Source organism: Carlito syrichta, unplaced genomic scaffold (assembly GCF_000164805.1).
Source record: "Carlito syrichta isolate Samal-C Ts95f unplaced genomic scaffold, Tarsius_syrichta-2.0.1 Scaffold314844, whole genome shotgun sequence".
NCBI lineage: Eukaryota > Metazoa > Chordata > Mammalia > Primates > Tarsiidae > Carlito > Carlito syrichta.
The window spans coordinates 196,255-213,826 of record NW_007258940.1 but is presented as its reverse complement, the minus strand read 5'-3'; the positions used below and the strand labels follow the sequence as shown (position 1 = coordinate 213,826).

At 38.1% G+C, this 17,572-nt stretch overlaps 1 protein-coding gene across 2 annotated transcripts in view; it reads right to left on the bottom strand.

The window, feature by feature from the left end:
• The window catches only part of NFKB1 (nuclear factor kappa B subunit 1), a 122,360-nt gene that overhangs the window by 23,843 nt on the left and 80,945 nt on the right, over nt 1-17,572 (bottom strand). For both annotated transcript variants that reach the window (XM_008072081.2, XM_008072082.1), the window contains 5 exons: nt 16,607-16,711; nt 13,201-13,292; nt 11,610-11,748; nt 1,864-2,007; nt 591-680 (listed from right to left, as the gene is read on the bottom strand). In XM_008072081.2, the coding sequence (XP_008070272.2) occupies nt 591-680; nt 1,864-2,007; nt 11,610-11,748; nt 13,201-13,292; nt 16,607-16,711 (570 nt within the window). The remainder of the gene's footprint in view (nt 1-590; nt 681-1,863; nt 2,008-11,609; nt 11,749-13,200; nt 13,293-16,606; nt 16,712-17,572) is intronic.

Below are 17,572 nucleotides of genomic sequence, written 5' to 3'. Positions count from 1 at the left end.
TGCCTGAGCCTGCAGGTTCGAGACCCACCTGGGCAACTTGGCGAGACCTCATCTCTACAATAAATCAAAAATTAGCGGGGCGTGGTAGCGTATGCCTGTAGTTCCAGTTACTTGGAAGGCTGAGGTGGAAGGATCACCGGAGCCCAGCAGGTCGAGGCTGCGGTGGCCGGGAGAGTGCCACTGCACTCCAGTCTGGGTGACAGAGTGAGACTCCAACTCAAAACAAACAAACAAAAAAAACCAACCTGATTTCAAAAGTGTATTATTTGAGGAAAAAGTAGAATAGATAAGTTTGGTGATTTTTTTTTTTAAACGTTTGAATAGTCAGGTCTTTCTTTATATTTTTAATGTTTTTTTATTTCCTCTATTCATGCCACTTACAAAGTAAATATATAAATATAAACAAGTATCAGGAGTAGAGTTTATACATTCACAGGAAATAATATTTTTGTGGATAAGTATCTTAACTTATTTATATTTATCAATTTTTTGAGATGATAATGTTGTGATAAGTAGTGATAAAAAAAAACCCTTTTTAGCATCAATTAATTTTTTCTTCCTTGGTATTAAAAAGAAAAGAGTATACTTACCATGCTTCATCCCAGCATTAGATTTAGTGGCTCCATGATGGAAGGTAATTCCACCATATGTAGGAAATCCATAGGGTGGGAAGCTATAACCTGAAATGGCAAGTAAAACAAATGAAAAATCATGAAGATGTTTTACAAATACTCAGCAGACCTTAGTGTCTATCCCTCAGGTGAGCACAGGTTTTGGCATGAGAACACTGTGCTATGCCCACACTTAATGCTTCTGCTGGGAGTAAGACATATCATGAGGGTCATGGGATGATGAAAATTCCACTTCTGCACAGTTTACATTTGGGCAGCTCAGATAGCACCCCTGACTTGAGGAGGGTTGTGATGGAGAAAGTCTCCACTCCCTCATGAAGGGAAGAGGCTAACACTGAGTGGTCACTACCCAAACTCATACTTGCCTACACAGAAGACATTAAAATAACCTCTGAATCAAACAAAACACAGAGAAACAAACTGACTTCTCAATGGAAAAACAGCCACCGCTATTCATTCTTATGCATTTTTGGTGGAAGCATAAACTGGGACAGCTCTTTGGGGAAGCAGCTGGCATTAGATGTTATAGCCTCTGACAGAATAATTTTACTTTAAATAATCTAATTTTCAAAAATAATCTAGAATAAAAGAAAAGTGATATGAATGGGAGTTCAGCACAGCATTTATGTAGATAATAGGAAACAACATCCAAATAAGTTATATTATGATTTGTTTATTTGATGAAATATTATGAGTCATTAAAATATGCTTAAAAATTATGCTTATGTAAGGTTTATAGTAGCACAGGAAAATGCTTATGTTAACACGATAGGTAAAAGTAGTACAAATGACTATATAAATAGTCATGGTACAAAGGATGATAAAAAACTAACACAAATAAATGGAACAAAGTAATATACATAATGGTGATAACAGATGTATTCAAGGAAAAATTCATAAAAATCTACTATATGTATACACAAAAACAATTAGAAGTGGTTAACATTCAATGGCATTTTTATGTGTTTTCAAACTTTCTACAATGTAGTATATAGAGATGTCTACAATATATCTTGTAGTATATATAATATAGCATCATTTTGTTTCTAAAGAAAAACAAGATAACTATGAAAAAAAAAAAAAAGTAAAGGGGAAATATGGAATTTTAATTAATGTATCATACTCAGTAATGTCATAGTTATTCAACTCACAGATATGCTTGAAACCCCAGGAAAGAAAATCCTATCCTCTCGAATGGGAAACGCTTTAGAAAGAATATATGTTTTTGTACCTGGACCTGTACTTCCAGTGCCCCCTCCTCCACCGCCACTACCAAACATGCCTCCGCCTCCAGCTCCGGCTCCACTACCACCGCCGAAACTATCTGAAAAATTGGGCATGAGCTTCTGCCGTTTCCTCTGTACTTCCTCTTTATCTGTGTTTAAGGGAAGAGAAACCAGAGGAGAAAAGATTGACTCAGTTCCACCATTAGCCACAGAAAGACTATTGATTCCGATCGTATTTTTAAACATCTTAAAGGGAAACAGAAAGTACTCAAGGAGGAAGAGATGCCAAATTTCAAGAAGCATTATATTTATTCCAATGGGTACAAAGGTTGAAAACTAGCCTGAGAGACCACAGAGCAGTACACACCCAAATCCACTCTGCAAGTTCTTAAAGTTCTCAGTGTTAAAATTAGTTAAAGAGTAGATGGCCCATCCAAAAGATATTGAAGACACTGGATAGAAAAACCATTATTGAACATTTTTGCTTGGTCACACAAAACAACTACATATTACTAATCAGCTAATATTTATTACACATCTACAGTGAACTAAGTGCTTGAAATTAAAAAAAAGTATAACACAATGTCTTTGCAGTGAAGAGCCCTCCAACATAATTTTAAGGTAGTAGGAGAAAGACTTAGTGAGACAGCACCATAATACTACATATGCTAAATTCATGGTGCAGAGCAGTGTTCCAGTAGCTCAGAGAAGGACTTCTAGGAGGTCCCTGAGGGCTGGGAAATCCAGGAAAGGCTTTCCAGAATCAATTTTATATAAGAGGAAGAAAAAGGAAGATGTTCTAGGAAAGGAATATGGAGGGAACACTATAACAAAGGGAAGACGTGAAATGGGTGCTTATGAGAACAGCTTATGAGCAATTTGTCTGAAGTGAAAATTTGCTTCGGTATACCTTGGGGAGATATTGCAGGTTTGGTTCCAGACCACCACAATAAAGCACATCACATGAACTTTCTGGTTTCCCAGTGCACATATAAAAGTGATGTTTACACTATACTGTAGTCTATTAAGTGTGCAATAGCATTATATTGAAAAAAAAGTACATATCTTCATTAAAAAATACTTTATTGCTAAAAAAATGCTAGTGATGGCCGGGCTCAGTGGCTCAGCCTGTAATCCCAGCACTAGGAGGCCAAGGCGAGTGGTTTGCCCGAGCCTGCAGGTTCAAGACCAGCCCGGGCAATTTGGTGAGCCCTCGTCTCTACAATAAATAAGAAAATTAGCCAGGTGTGGTAGCACACACCGTAGTTCCAGCTACTTGGAAGGCTGAGGTGGAAGAATTGCCGAAGCCTAGCAGGTCAACCCTGGGATGGCTATGAGAGTGCCACTGCACTCCAGCCTGGGTGACAGAGTGAGTCTCCAACTCAAAAAAAAAAAAAAAAAAAGCTAGTGATCATCTGAGTCTTTGATAAGTCAGTCTCCAACTCAAAAAAAAAAAAAATGCTAGTGATCATCTGAGTCTTCGATAAGTCATAATCTTTTTGCTGGTGGAGGGCCTTGCCTCGATGTTGACGGGTGCTTACTGGACAGGGTCATGGCTACTAAAGGTTGGGGTGGTTGTGGTGACTTTAAAAAATAAGACAACCATGAAGTTTGTCACATCAGTTGACTCTTCCTTTCACAAAAGATTTCTCTGTAGCACTCAGTGATGTTTGACAGCATTTTACTCACAGTAGAACATCTTTTGTAATTGGAGTCAGTCCTCTCACATGCTGCTACTGCTTTATCAACTAAGTTTATGTAGTATTCTAAATCATTTGTTGTCATTTCAACAATATTCACAACTTCTTCACCAGGAGTAGATTCTATCTCAAGAAACCCTTTCTTTGCTCATCCAATAGAAGTGACTCCTTATCCATTCACATCTTATCATAAGATTGCAGGAATTCAGTCCTATCTTCAGGCTTTACTTCTCATTCTAGTTCTTTTCCTATTCCTGTTACATCTGTAGTTACTTCCTCCACTGAGGTTTGGAACCCTGCAAAGTATTCATGAAGGATAGAATAAAGTTCCAACATCCTGTTCATGTTGATATTTTGACCTCCTCCCATGAATCATGAATGTACTTAATGAAATCTAGAATGGTGAATCCTTTCCAGAAGGTTTTCAGTTTACTTTGTCCAGATCCAACAGAGGATTCACTATCTATGGCAGTATAGCCTTATGAAATGTGTTTCTTAATAAGACTTGAAAGTCAAAATTACCTTTTGATCTATGGGCTACAGAATGGAGGCTGTGTTAGGAGGCATAAAGCAACACTTATCCCTTTGTATTTCTTTATCAGAGTTCTTAGGTGGCTGTCAATAAGCAGTACTATTTTGAAAGTAATCTTTTTTTTCTGAGCAGTAGATCTCAACAGTGGGTTTAAAATATTCAGTTAACCACACTGTAAACAGATGTGCTATCATCCAGGCTTTGCTGTTCTATTTCTGGAGCAGAGTAGACAGCATAATTCTCAAGAGGCCTAGGATTTTTGGAATGGTAAATGAGCACTGGCTTCAACTGAAAGTCACTAGCAGCATTAGCCCTTAATGAAAGAGTTAATCTGTCCTTTGAAGCTGTGAAGTCAGGTGTTGACTTCTCCTTTCTAGTTATGAAAGCCCTAGATGGCATCTTCTCTCAATATATGGCTGTTTTGCCTACAGAGAAAATCTGCTGGTTTAGTGTAATTACCATCATCAGTTTTCTGAACTACATCTTCTGGATACCTTGCTCCAGTTTCTCCATTATCACTTGTGCTTCATCTTGTACTTTTATGTTATGGAGATGACTTCTTTCCTGAAATCTCATGAACCAGTCTCTGTTAGCTTCCAACTTTTCTTCTGCAGCTTTCTCACCTCTCTCTGCCTTCACAGAATTGAAGAGAGTTAGGTTCTTGCTTTGGATTGGGCTTTGGTTTAAGGAAATGTTGTGGCTGGTTTTATCTTCTATCCAAACCACTCAAACTTTCTCCATATCAGTCATAGGCTGGTTTTTTTTTTGTTTTTTTTTTTTTTTAAATCTTTGTGGATTCCCTAGATCTGCACTTTTAATTTTCTTCAAGAACTTTTCCTTTGCATTCTCGGCTAATTGATGCAAGAGGCCTAGCTGTGGGCCTGTTCTAGCTTTTGACATGCCTTCTTCACTAAGTTTAACCATTTCTAGTTTTGGATTTAAAGTGAGAGACATGTGACTCTTCCTTTCACCTGAATATTTAAAGGCCATTGTAAGGTTATTAATTGGCCTAATTTCAATATTGTTGTGTCTTAGGGACCAGGGTTGCCTGAGAAATGGGAGAGAGACGAGGAAACAGCCAGTCGGTAGAAAGTCAGAACACATACAACATTTATTAAGTTTACCATCTTATATAAATGCTGCTTGTGGTACCCCAAAACAATTGCCATAGTAACATCAACAATCACTATAACAGATATAATAATGACAAAGTTTGAAATACTGAGAGAATTACCAAAATGTGACACAGAGACACAAAGTGAGCACATGTTGTTAGAAAAATGGCACCAACAGACTTGCTTGACACAAACCTTCAACTTGTAAAATATGAAGCATCTGCAAAATGCAATGAAGCAAGGATTGCCTGTATAAGAAATTCTTGAGAAATGGGCCTGATTGGGATTACACTTTGCTGCACCCAGAATATGAACCCAAGAAATATAACTTATAGGCAGCAAAGCTACTGAATATTTTTGAACAAGGGGATAATGTATACAGGGTTATATTTTAGGAAGATTAATCTTTCACTTGTACATAGGACATTCTAAAGAGCCAAAGGGAGAGGCTGATACGGTACAGACATAAGGTAACGGGGTCATGTTACACGGGCTTCCCATGATAATAAAAATGAGGTGGATCCCAGAACCACGATAAAAGAGGGATCTGTAGCCTCTGGTGACTGATGAGATATGGGGGGCTAAAAGTCTAAGACTTGACTAAAATACAGTGATGACCTCTGAGACTTTTGATTGCCTTTTTTTGCTTTCTGTATGTTTGTTTTGTTTTTGTCTTTTGTTTCTCATCATCTTTGCTTCCCACCAGCCCCAATGTTCCTTTTGAGTCCTGTTACCACCTCTGTGGCCTATTACTGGGTTCTTGTTTTCTTTCTCTTTTCCCTCCCTCCCTCTTTCCTTTCCTCCCTTCCTTCCCCCTCTCTTTCTTTCTCTTCCATAATTTTTCTACCATGTGTTTTGTTTTTGTCCCTTTCTCTTTTTGCACAGGAGCAGTAAAGGAGGTTTATTATTTTTTAATAAAACAATGTTTCTTTTTTCAATCAACAACCGAAGACTTAACAATTGTCCTATTTCAGATTCTTCAATGTCAGTTTTTGTCACTGTTTATGTTCAGAAAGATCTTCACTTATTTCTAATTCTGTGGTTGTTTAAGTCATGTTAGGACTAGATGGAAGACTGTTGTTTACTGATTATCTCATGATCATCTAACTGCAATTGAAAGATGAAGCAGGGGAAAGTAGGGTAACCAAGTACACTTTTATAATCATTTAAAAACTGAGCATGTCCAGACTTCTTAGGAAGAAAAAAGCCAAGGTGAGCAAATTTTAAGAACAATGTGCATTTAATCAAAGGGGATGACTTTGAAGTGGAGAAACCTTAACAATATCCTTATTAAAGATTTTTGGACAAATATATAAAATTTTGCATAAAATTTATCATAACTAATTATCAGCTATGCTCATTATTCCTCCTATAAATGTTGATCTGACATAGGACAGTTCACTGTAGAAATATGAAACACGAGAGGGAAGCAGACGTTTTATTCTTCTTCATAAATAAATGTTATCTATCGACATGGTTTCTAGCAAAGAGACCAGTTAGTATTTTCTACGCTCTCCTTTTGCCTTTTTTTTTTTTTTTTTGAGTTGGAGTCTCACTCTGTCACCCAGACTGGAGTGCAGTGGCATGCTCCCGGCCACTGCAGCCTCGACCTGCTGGGCTCTGGCAATCCTTCCGCCTCAACCTTCCAAGTAGCCGGAACTACAGGTGTGTGCTACCATGCCTGGCTAATTTTTTTTTTTTTTTTTTGATTTATTGTAGAGATGAGGTCTCGTCAAGTTGCCCAGGTGGGTCTCAGACCCACGGGCTCAGGCAATCCACTCACCTTGCCTCCCAAAGCGCTGGGATTACAGGCTGAGTCACTAAGCCTAGCCCTTCTTTTGCCTTTTAAAGCAGAGATGAGCACGGGTTATATTTCACTGTAAAATGGGAAGTTTTAAGAATGAATTTTCAAATTATTAGCTGTAATACAGACTAAGATGTCAATGAAAAGGAACTGACACAGAAAATGCACACGAGCTTTATAAAAGAATCTGTAGTCTGAATCTACAAAGAAGTGAACATGGAGATTTTCACACTGGGTTCATTTATCCTTGCAGTCTGCCCTTGAAGGTGGCACCACAGAATGTACTATGAAATATCAACCTATTTTAGAAGGGACCTAAGAGGCCACCTCACTACTAGTTCACCTTTTACAGAAGAGGAAACTGAAGCTGGCATGGTTAGGTGACTTGTCTGAGGTCAGGGCAAAAGGAAGATCAGACCCAAAGTAGTGATCTTTCCATTATGCTAGGCTGTCATTCTTTGGGACACACTCTAAAATAGCTTTGTAGAATAACAATCAATGACCTTAATAACTGATGATGTTAGATAATAGTTTAAATCATGAATATGAATAATCTTGTAGCTTCTACTACCATTCCCTGTGCATGTGCCCTGAAAACACTCATCCTCACTTTTTGAGATCTACTTTACCAGTAAAGATGCCTGCATTTTCCTGCCATATTTTCTATTATTTAAAGATTATAATTCTGTTTCTTCCTAATTTCCATCTTTTCAAAATGAAAAAAAACCATTAGGGTTTTTATTTGCTTTTGTACAGCAGTTTCACAACTATCTTCTTCCCTTGCCAATCACACTTCTCCTGATAATTTTTTTTTTTTGAGTTGGAGTCTCACTCTGTCGCCCAGACTGGAGTGCAGTGGCACGCTCCCGGTCACTGCATCCTCGACCTGCTGGCCTCGGGCGATTCTTCTGCGTCAGCCTTCCAAGTAGCCAGAATTACAGGAGCGGGCTACCATGCCCAGCTAATTTTTGATTTATTGTAGAGATGAGGTCTCGCCAAGTTGCCTAGGCGGGTCTCAAACCCGTGGACTCAGGCAATTCACTCACCTCAGCCTCCCAAAGGCGCGGGATTACAGGCTGAGCCACCGAGCCTGGCCTCTCCTGATAATTTTAACTGTCTCATCAGGACCTAATCATCTCCATTTTGTAAAGTACAATACCAATGACCAGAAAGGATACAGAGCTTGGGACTGGATGATTCTGAATCATGAGAGAGAATGTTCTATATCTATGCCCAATGTCTTAGTTGTTGGCACCCAACATATTACAAGCCTTATGGATGAGGAAGGCAACTTATTTGTTCAATCAACAAGTCAGTCCACAGATATTTAATGGACATTTACAATGTGACATATATTATTCTAGATGCTGGAGACATAGCAGTGAACATGAAAGAGCAAATCTGTGACCTAAAGAAGATTCTCTCTACTGGAGGTGGAAGGAAGACAAAAGATATACAAGTAAACAGATAAGACAAATTTACATATTGACAAAAATAATAATGAAGAATATAAAATTAGGTTATGAGTTAGGAAGTGACTGCAGAGACTGGGGGTAGTAGAGGGTATGTTCAATGATTTCTGAGAAATGTATACAATGATTCCCTAGGTTGTATAGTTTAAATTCATTTCCATATACTTACTCTCATGCTAAATGGCTTGCTACTTTTTAACCAGTCACACTGCCTGGTGAGTTTATTTCTCCTTAAGCATATTCTCTTGAGTTATTATCATCCAGAAAGTTTTATACAATAAGGTAATTTGTTAGTTATCCTCACATGTCTATATTGGCCATTCCTTTTTTTTTTTTTTTGAGTTGGGTCTCACTCTGTCACCCAGCCTGGAGCACAATAGCATGATCAAGGGTCACCACAGTCTTGACTTGACTTCTAGCTCAGTTTCAAGAGGCTGGCACTATAGGTGTATGTTGCCATGCCCAGTTAATTTTTTTATTTTTTGTAGAGATGAGGTCTTGCTTTGTTGCCTACACCAGACTTGAACTCCTGGGCTCAAGCAATCCTCCTGCCTTGGCCTCCCAAATTGCTACAATTACAAGCGTGAGCTACTATGTCTGGCCCATGTTGGCCATTCTTTCCTTTGGAGCTCAATGGCTAACTCCTTTTTTCCAGATAGTTCTTACACTGTTTGTATTGTGTGAAGACTATAACCAATGCTAGCCTGGAAGGTATTTGCTTGAAGCACACAGGTACGATTTTGAACTTTCAGGGGGCCCCATTTTCTAATCCCATTAAGAGATAGCTCCTGCTATGATAGGTTAGCAATGCAAGTAATCATCTGAATATGCTCCTGCTATATCATACTTTCTTACTGCATATATATCACTGGAAAAAGTAGACAGACAACCTAAAAACCAAGCTCAGCTGTGAATGCTTCCAGGTTCACACATGTTTATATAATTTTGGTTTTCTCTATCTCATGATTCTCTGTGTTAGCAAAAATTGACACTATTTTGAAGATGTATTTCAGAAGCAGCAATATATATTCTTCCTCAGAAGGTCCAAAAAAATTAGCCATATTTCTCTTTTGGGTCTACTTTTAAAGAAAGGTGTTTAAACCAAATCAGTGACTTTCACATTGTTTCGTGAAGGCAGCAACATTCAGAAGCCCTCAGCCAGCTCCTGGGTAAGAAAGTGAGAATACACAGCCTCTGGGAAGGCCAAGGGGGCAGGGCCCTCCACCCCTATTTTAACCAGAGTCTGTGTCCTTCGTACTCTAGAATTTTGAATGAAATTTCATGTGGAGAAAAAAAATATTTCAAACCACCAGTATACTGAATGCATTACAAATCTGAACCAGTAGTGGAGAGGTCACAACCTCAGAAAAGAAACAAGAACTCACAGAACCATTTTCCAAACGCTCCAGCTGCAGCATGAATTCTAGGAAAGGAAAGCCCTCTTCAAATATCACCTGTCACATCTTACTCTTACAGAAGCCAACACCTATGTGGCTCATTGCTGCTGCACCTTTGTGGTTTCCAACCTCATCCAGGACCTGGGTGCCCTGTGGCAATGACTTTACTGATCTCTCTTCTCCAGTCTCACTTCCCTCTAATAGAGGGGTTTCTAAATTGCTTTGTGTGCCACAGTCCCTTGTGCATTCTGGCAAACTCTACGGATCTCGTCAGAACCATGGTTTTCACCATGTACAATTTAAAATGGGATTATAAAATAAACTAATTATATTAAAGTACATTTTCATCCATGGACCCCTTGGGGGTCAGTGACTCTGGGTTAGATAATACTTCTGAGTGATATCCAGTTTTGGTGCCTGCTATATCCTTCTGAGATGATTCTCAGTGCTGAATTTCTTGCCTTTCTTTCCTGGGTTCCAGTTCTGCCTTTTGATCAGCCTAATAGGAATTTACACTTGAATTTCCCACAAGAACCTAAAATACAACATGTTTCACAATGAGCTCCCTGTTCCTCCCACCCAAACCTACTTTTATTCCCTTGTTCCTTTTATCAAGTCACTTACATCACAAACTTCCTAGTCTGGGAATCCTAGAAACTTCTCTGATTCCTGATCTCTCTCACACATCCTCCCTCAATCAGCATCCAGGTCCTCTTGACACCATTACTGCACTGTCTCTTGAGTCCTTATCTTCTTTCATTCCTGGCACCAACACTTTTACTAACCTCATCAATTTCTAACCTGGATGCTTGTATTACTCTTCTGACTCATTGTGTGCTTCCCAGATCCTCAGAGTTGACATAAAGAAGTCAGAGCCATCATCCCAACCCAGGCAGACCTGGCTATCCCTCTCCAGAATCAATGCACAATCCTTTAGCTGCCCTCACAGGCCTTTCTAGCCTGGCCTTGGCCTTCCTTATCCGCCTCAGCCTTCATTAGTCCACCTGAGTGTGCTAATGCTCATTTCTCTCTGCATAAGCAATGAGTGTGCTCATCTTTGTCCTTGAGTTCCTTGAGTGACCTTGGCCTTTCCTTCTCTGTTTAATACCTAACTGCTGAAATATATCCCAGATTTTAAGGACCAAATTATATTTCCTTGATAAAGCCTTCTTTTTGGAGGCTTATCATCAAGGAATCAAGGGCTCTCTCCTATATATTCTCATATGTATTTATGGATGTTTCATTTTTGGTACTTATTAACATCATTTGCATTATAACTATTTAAGGAGAATATTATCGTTCTTTCCTGAAGCATCTTTTATGAGGGAAAGAATGATACCTTACTCATTTTTATAGTCCCGCACTGTGTGCTGGCTGGGTTTTTTGTCAACTGTTTGAGGCTGGTTGACTGAGTGGTTGAATCTCCTCAACAGCCCGATTTTTTTTTTATCTCAACTGTCTGAACTCCCAGTTACTTAAATGTTAGCTTCTCAAATTCAAAGACAAACTCTCAAATATCTAAATCTCATATAAGCTTGGTGAAAATAACATTATTTTAAAAGGTTAGACTAATTCTATTACCTCAAAATAGTACATCACCTGTCTCTTCTTTAAAAATAAGTACCGTGGACCCAGGGACCTGTTACCTGGAAGCTGCTGAAAGGAAGTGATCAACTGATATTTTCTAATTAGCCTGTCCTCTTATCAGAGTAAGCACAACAACTGGCTTACCTTTGATTTCAGGGTAGTAGAGAAAAGGTTTGGGTTCACTAGTTTCCAAATCAGATTTCCTCCGAAGTTGGACGAACACAGAGGCTGGCTTTGTAATGTTGACATCTTTATACTTTGGAGTTTTGAAGACAATGGCAAACTGTAGCACACAAAGATACAAACTTTGGTGTAGGACTATACATTTTTTTACGCAGTGCTACTCATGAAACACATTCCTTATGCTTTTCTTTATACCCAATGCTTACACATAGCATAACAAAACAGACAAACGAACGAACAAACAAAAAAAAAAAACAGCACTCTGTTGCAAGTTCCAAACTCAGATTCTATACTCTACATTTTTAATAAATTGCCACTATGAGATTGAAATACAACACTATGCCAGTGTATTCAAATATTTATTATTTCACTTTGATATTTCAAATGTCTGGTAGTTGTAAATTTTGTACATATAAAATTCACTGCATACACGTCTTTCTTCTCTTCCAAATCAGTCTTAAAAGCCTCCAAGATTATTTATAGCAACATCAAGAAGACTGGGTATGGAGAGGGTACGGACAGGCCAGTGACAAGGAGAGGGAACTAAACCTCCGCTCAGGGAGGCATTATTACATATTAATTTCTGGTGGTGCTAGAACAGTTAAGCATCTTAACAGTTTTGAGTTTGAGTTTGATTTTTTGACTCCAAAATATATTCAAAGGGATCAGGAGTTTGTAAAACGTTAAAAAGTATACAATAGCATATATTTATTATTCTCTTTGCCATCCCCATCTGCCATTCATGCAATTTCTATAGTAAACCAGCCCCCAGAGATAAATGTTATTAATTTCTTACATATCCCTCCAGAATGTATTTATGCATATGCAAATATGAACATATAATCATTTTAAACACACTTTGTTTTCTATGCCTATCTTTTAAAATACTTTAATGCTGTATCTTTGAGATTTTTCTAGATTAGTGCACAAAGTACTCATTCCTTTTAATAACTGTATGAGATTCAATCATATAGACATACCATAATTTATTTAACTGAACACTTGTTGATGAACATTTGGATTGTTTCCAATTTTTTGTGAAAATAGTACTGCTCAATCACTTGTATATAGTAGAGTAATCATTAAGGTGGGGGCTCAGCATTATCATCCCATAGTCATACAATCAGCTGTCCCTGGGAAATCTTCATTTATCAGGATGACAGCAGCTTTAATTAGAAGCCTCCTTCATTCAACACTTTTCATTAGAAAATGCTTTTAAAAGGTCTCACCATAACTACTTTGGTTGAACACTTAGAAAACTTAAGACATTTTTACTGAAGGAACTAGGACCGCTGCTTTATATGTTCAGGGATCAGAGAGCAAGTGAAATGTGTTGTCAACTTCTCAGAGTCAAAGGTCTGATAGAAACTTGCCGATAATTCGATAGTAGGTAAGTTTTCTGAATGACGTGCAAGAGTCTTCAAAATAGTACCATTTTATAGATGCTAAATAAATATTTACAATTTTTTTCTTTTTTATATATAGAAACTAAGCACTGAATTTCAACAAGGCAGAAAATGTAAAATGATGATGATAATGATAATCCACTTACTTGTCTATGAACGTCTGTGGGGGAAAAATCTCCAAATCCTTCCCAGACTCCACCATTTTCCTCTTCCTCATAAAATCGAATCTGGATGTCATCTGCAAACAGTCACATTCAGGTATATAATTTCACATAGTGTAATAATATGTATAAACATGCTGAAAAATAAAACTGGTTCAAGATTCTACCTACTATCTACTTAGACTTTAAAAAATAATTAATATAAAACAGATTTCTAAGTCATTTAACATTTTTGCAAATCACAACCTTTTAAAAATTATTTACCATAGGAATGAAGTCCAAGTTTCTTTTTTTTTTTTTTGAGTTGGAGTCTCACTCTGTCGCCCAGACTGGAGTGCAGTAGCTGCACCCAGCCACCACAGCCTCTACCTGCTGGGCTCTGGCGATCTTTCCGCCTCAGCCTCCCAAGTAGCTGGAACTACAGGTGCATGCTACCACGCCTGGCTAATTTTTGATTTATTGTAGAGATAAGGTCTCACTAAGTTGCCCAGGCGGGTCTCAAACCCACGGGCTCAGGCAATCCACTCACCTCGGCCTCCCAAAGTGCTGGGATTACAGGCTGAGCCACCGAGCCTGGCCGAACTCCAAGCTTCATTTACAATAGCAGAATACTAGATTTACCTAATCAATCTGAATTTTCTTTAACCTTACCACTTCTTCATCCTTAAATTAATTCAATCTTGAAGAAATATTAGAATCCCAAAAGGTGGTTCAACTCAATATATAGATCTACATTAAAACAACTTACACAAGGTTTACTATATGGCAGATGCTATTCTAAGTTATATACCGATTTAATCCTCATAACAACCCTGTTATATAGGTGTGTTATTATAATCCCCACTTTTGTAGAAGAGAAATTGGAGTCCAAAGAATTTAAGTAACATATTCAAAGTTAACAGTTAGTACATGGATTCTGACACAGGCATTATAATTTTAGAATCTAGGCTCTCAAACACTCTACTGCCTTCCTCACATTCATATTAAGTAATTGGTCATGGTTACCAATACTATGATGATCAGGGCCTTTCTGGTTAAATTAGATGTCTAAATTTCATACTCTAGTCATAGACTGCATTTCTGCAGAAAAATGACAATATAACTCAGGTTGGCATTTCTCTGGCTTCACTTTCCATTTCATAGAAAGGGCTCCACTATCGATTTATGAAACAAAGTTTACATTTCTATTTAAATAGAATTCTAGAAATACTAGATACAAATAAAACATCTCATTATCTCCTGGTCCATTCCTTCGCCTTCAGGTAGGACTATCCTGAACCTAGTTACTAAAATTCTTTAAGCCAAGTACAAGGATTTTCTTACTCAGCTATTTCAATGTAGTAATAATGAATAAGAATCACATTTACACATAAAGGCACTCAGATTGTGTTTACTCATTATATGTATATCCCAGAATCTGGAAATGAGTATTGCTTGGATGGTTGGAAGAAGGCTTACCAGTATAAGCAAAGAAATATAAACTTTTTTGGCAAAACAATATGTATCTTTACTTTAAAATCTGATTTTTTTTCTTTTTACTTTATACCCATGAGCCTCAAATGAGAAATTTTTTAAATGTCATACTTTAAAAATTTATTTTGTTTATTTTATTTATATTTCCAGTTAGGTATCTGCTTATTTTTAAAATGCTCATTTTGTAGTAAATAAATCTTTATTATACTACACTTTCCATGTACCTTTTTTTTTGAGTCAGAGTCTCACTCTGTCACCCAGGCTCCAGTGCAGTGGCACGCTCATGGTTACCACAGCCTCGACCTGCTGGGCTCAGGCAATCTTTCCGCTTCAGCTTTCGAAGTAGCTGGAACTACAGGTATGCACTACCACGCCTGGCTTCTTTTTTGATTTATTGTAGAGACGAAGTCTCACCAAGTTGCCCAGGCTGGTCTTGAACCCCTTAGCTGAGACAATCCTCTCACCATTTTAATTAAAAAGTAAGCAAAGTCTGAGAAAATAACATAATTTTCTTCAGCTTTTATGAATTAGGCAATCTTGTAATGTATCTAACAAGATATGTATGCCAAGAATCTTTTCTTAAAGTGAAAACTGTGAAAGAACTGTGCTCTGAAAATTTCCCTGTACTTCTTGCTTTCGTTTTTCTTAGCTGACATCACAGTGCTAAGTGGAAATGTTTGGAGAAACTCTCTCAGTGTTACAACAAAGTATTGCAAAATAAACAGAATCAACAATTTCACACTTTATGAAACTAATTATTTATTCTCTGTGTGTGCTTGTGTGTGTCAAACATGGGCTATTATTCATTTAGTTTAGTTTAAATGTTTAAAGTGGGCCAGGCTCAGTGGCTCAGCCTGTAATCACAGCACTTCGGGAGGCAAGTGGATTGCCTGAGTCCCCGGGTTTGAGATCAGCCTGGGCAACTTGGCAAGACCTTGTCTCTACAATAACTCAAAAATTAGCCGGGCGTGGTAGCACACGCCTTTAGTTCTGGCTACTCGGAAGGCTGAGATGGAAGAATCGCCGGAGCCCAGCAGATCAACACTAGCGTGGCCGTGAGCAGGTCTCGAACCAGCAGGCTCAGGCAAAAAAAAATGTTTAAAGTATAAGACCTGCCTGGGCAACTTGGCAAGACCTCATCTCTACAATAAATTTTAAAAAAAATTAGCCGGGTGTGGTAGCGCATGCCTGTAATTCCGGCTACTCGGAAGGCTGAGGCAGAAGGATCGCCAGAGCCCAGCAGGTCGAGCCTGCGGTGGCCAGGAGTGGCCACTGCACTCCAGTCTGGGCAACAGAGTGAGACTCCAACTCAAAAAAAAAAAAAAAAAAAAAAATTATAAGAACAGGTATCAATGGTTAAAATATAAAATACTGAAAGTCACTGATTATAATTATCACTATTTTCTTATGTCGCTTTACTTCTGTAAGAAATTTAAAAATGAATTAGTTCGGGCGGGCTCGGTGGCTCAGTCTGTAATCCCAGCATTCTGGGAGGCCAAGGTGAGTGGATTGCCTGAGCCCACGGGTTCGAGACCGGCCCCGACAAACTAGCAAGACTTCGACTCTACAATAAATCAAAAATTAGTGGGGCGTGGTAGCACACGCCTATAGTTCTGGCTACTTGGAAGGCTGAGGCGGAAAAATCGCTGGAGCCCAGCAGGTCAAGGCTGTGGTGGCCGGGAGCATGCCACTGCACTCCAGTCTGGGCGACAGAGTGAGAGTCCAACTCAAAAAAAAAAAAGAATTTGTTTGTTTAAAAAAAAAACACAGACAACTTATATTTGGAAGAGGTAAAGTATAAATTTTTTAAAAGATGACCTATGGCAGAAGATGAACATTTCTGGTCTGCGGCCAAAATGTGACTTACAGACACACTCAGAATTACATTCCACAACTTGAGATCAGAGCATGTATTTACCTTTTTGAACTTTGTCACAGAGAAGATAAATTTCTTCCCCTCCAGTCACACACCCAGCTGTCCTGTCCATTCTTACAATTTTCAAGTTGGATGCATTGGGAGCTTCTGCTCACAGAGGAAAAACAACAAATGTCATAATTTATCCTTAGCTTTGCAAGCCAATCCATTGAGAGGGACCCTCTCCTTTGCACATATCACCAAAACAAAATAGATGTTTTCCCTCATATTGCTGTAACAAAGATACAAATAAATCAAGAATGGCTTCTGAAGTCCTCAGACCACTTCTTGGGCATGGGTCATTCATTATCACCAAAACAGAAAGGTAGAAAGAAACAGATATTTTTTTTCTCCCACAGAAAGAGAGACTGATACAGAAAGAGAAAGAACTTTTCTGTTGTTTCAGGAAGTACCAATCCAATGGATTTCTGGGCTTTCAGTCAGGTCAACATTTTAATCCTAGGCTTGTTTTCATTTACAAGAGTAAAATTTACAAGAGACCTAAAAATTTCAGGAAACATAACTTTCTTAAACTATTTATTAATATTTATTCTACAGAGAAGACAAATGGAGATGCTATATTTCTTTTTCCCCAAACTAAATTAAGATTCTGTGTGGTGAAGAGGCAAAAGTTTCATGTGGTAATAGTATAAAGCTTCCTTTTTTGGTTTTTCTCCAACAGTTGCATTTTAAGGTGATCTGTGGTAAATGAGTCTGTATCATTTTTGTAACCCTTTCACTTCCCTCTAAACTTGTTTAAATTAGAGAAATCAGTTAGTTGTATTTGGAGCATGGAGTTTTCTACTTATATAAAATTCTATAATTCCAATGAGCTTAAGTACTGTACTTACTGGCTTTTTGAAAATATCTATTTAATAAATTCCATGCATACCAAACAGGAAAGTTGAATGGCAAATGCTGAAGGTTACTGTAAAACTCTTAAAAAGTCCTAGGAACTATAGACCAAAT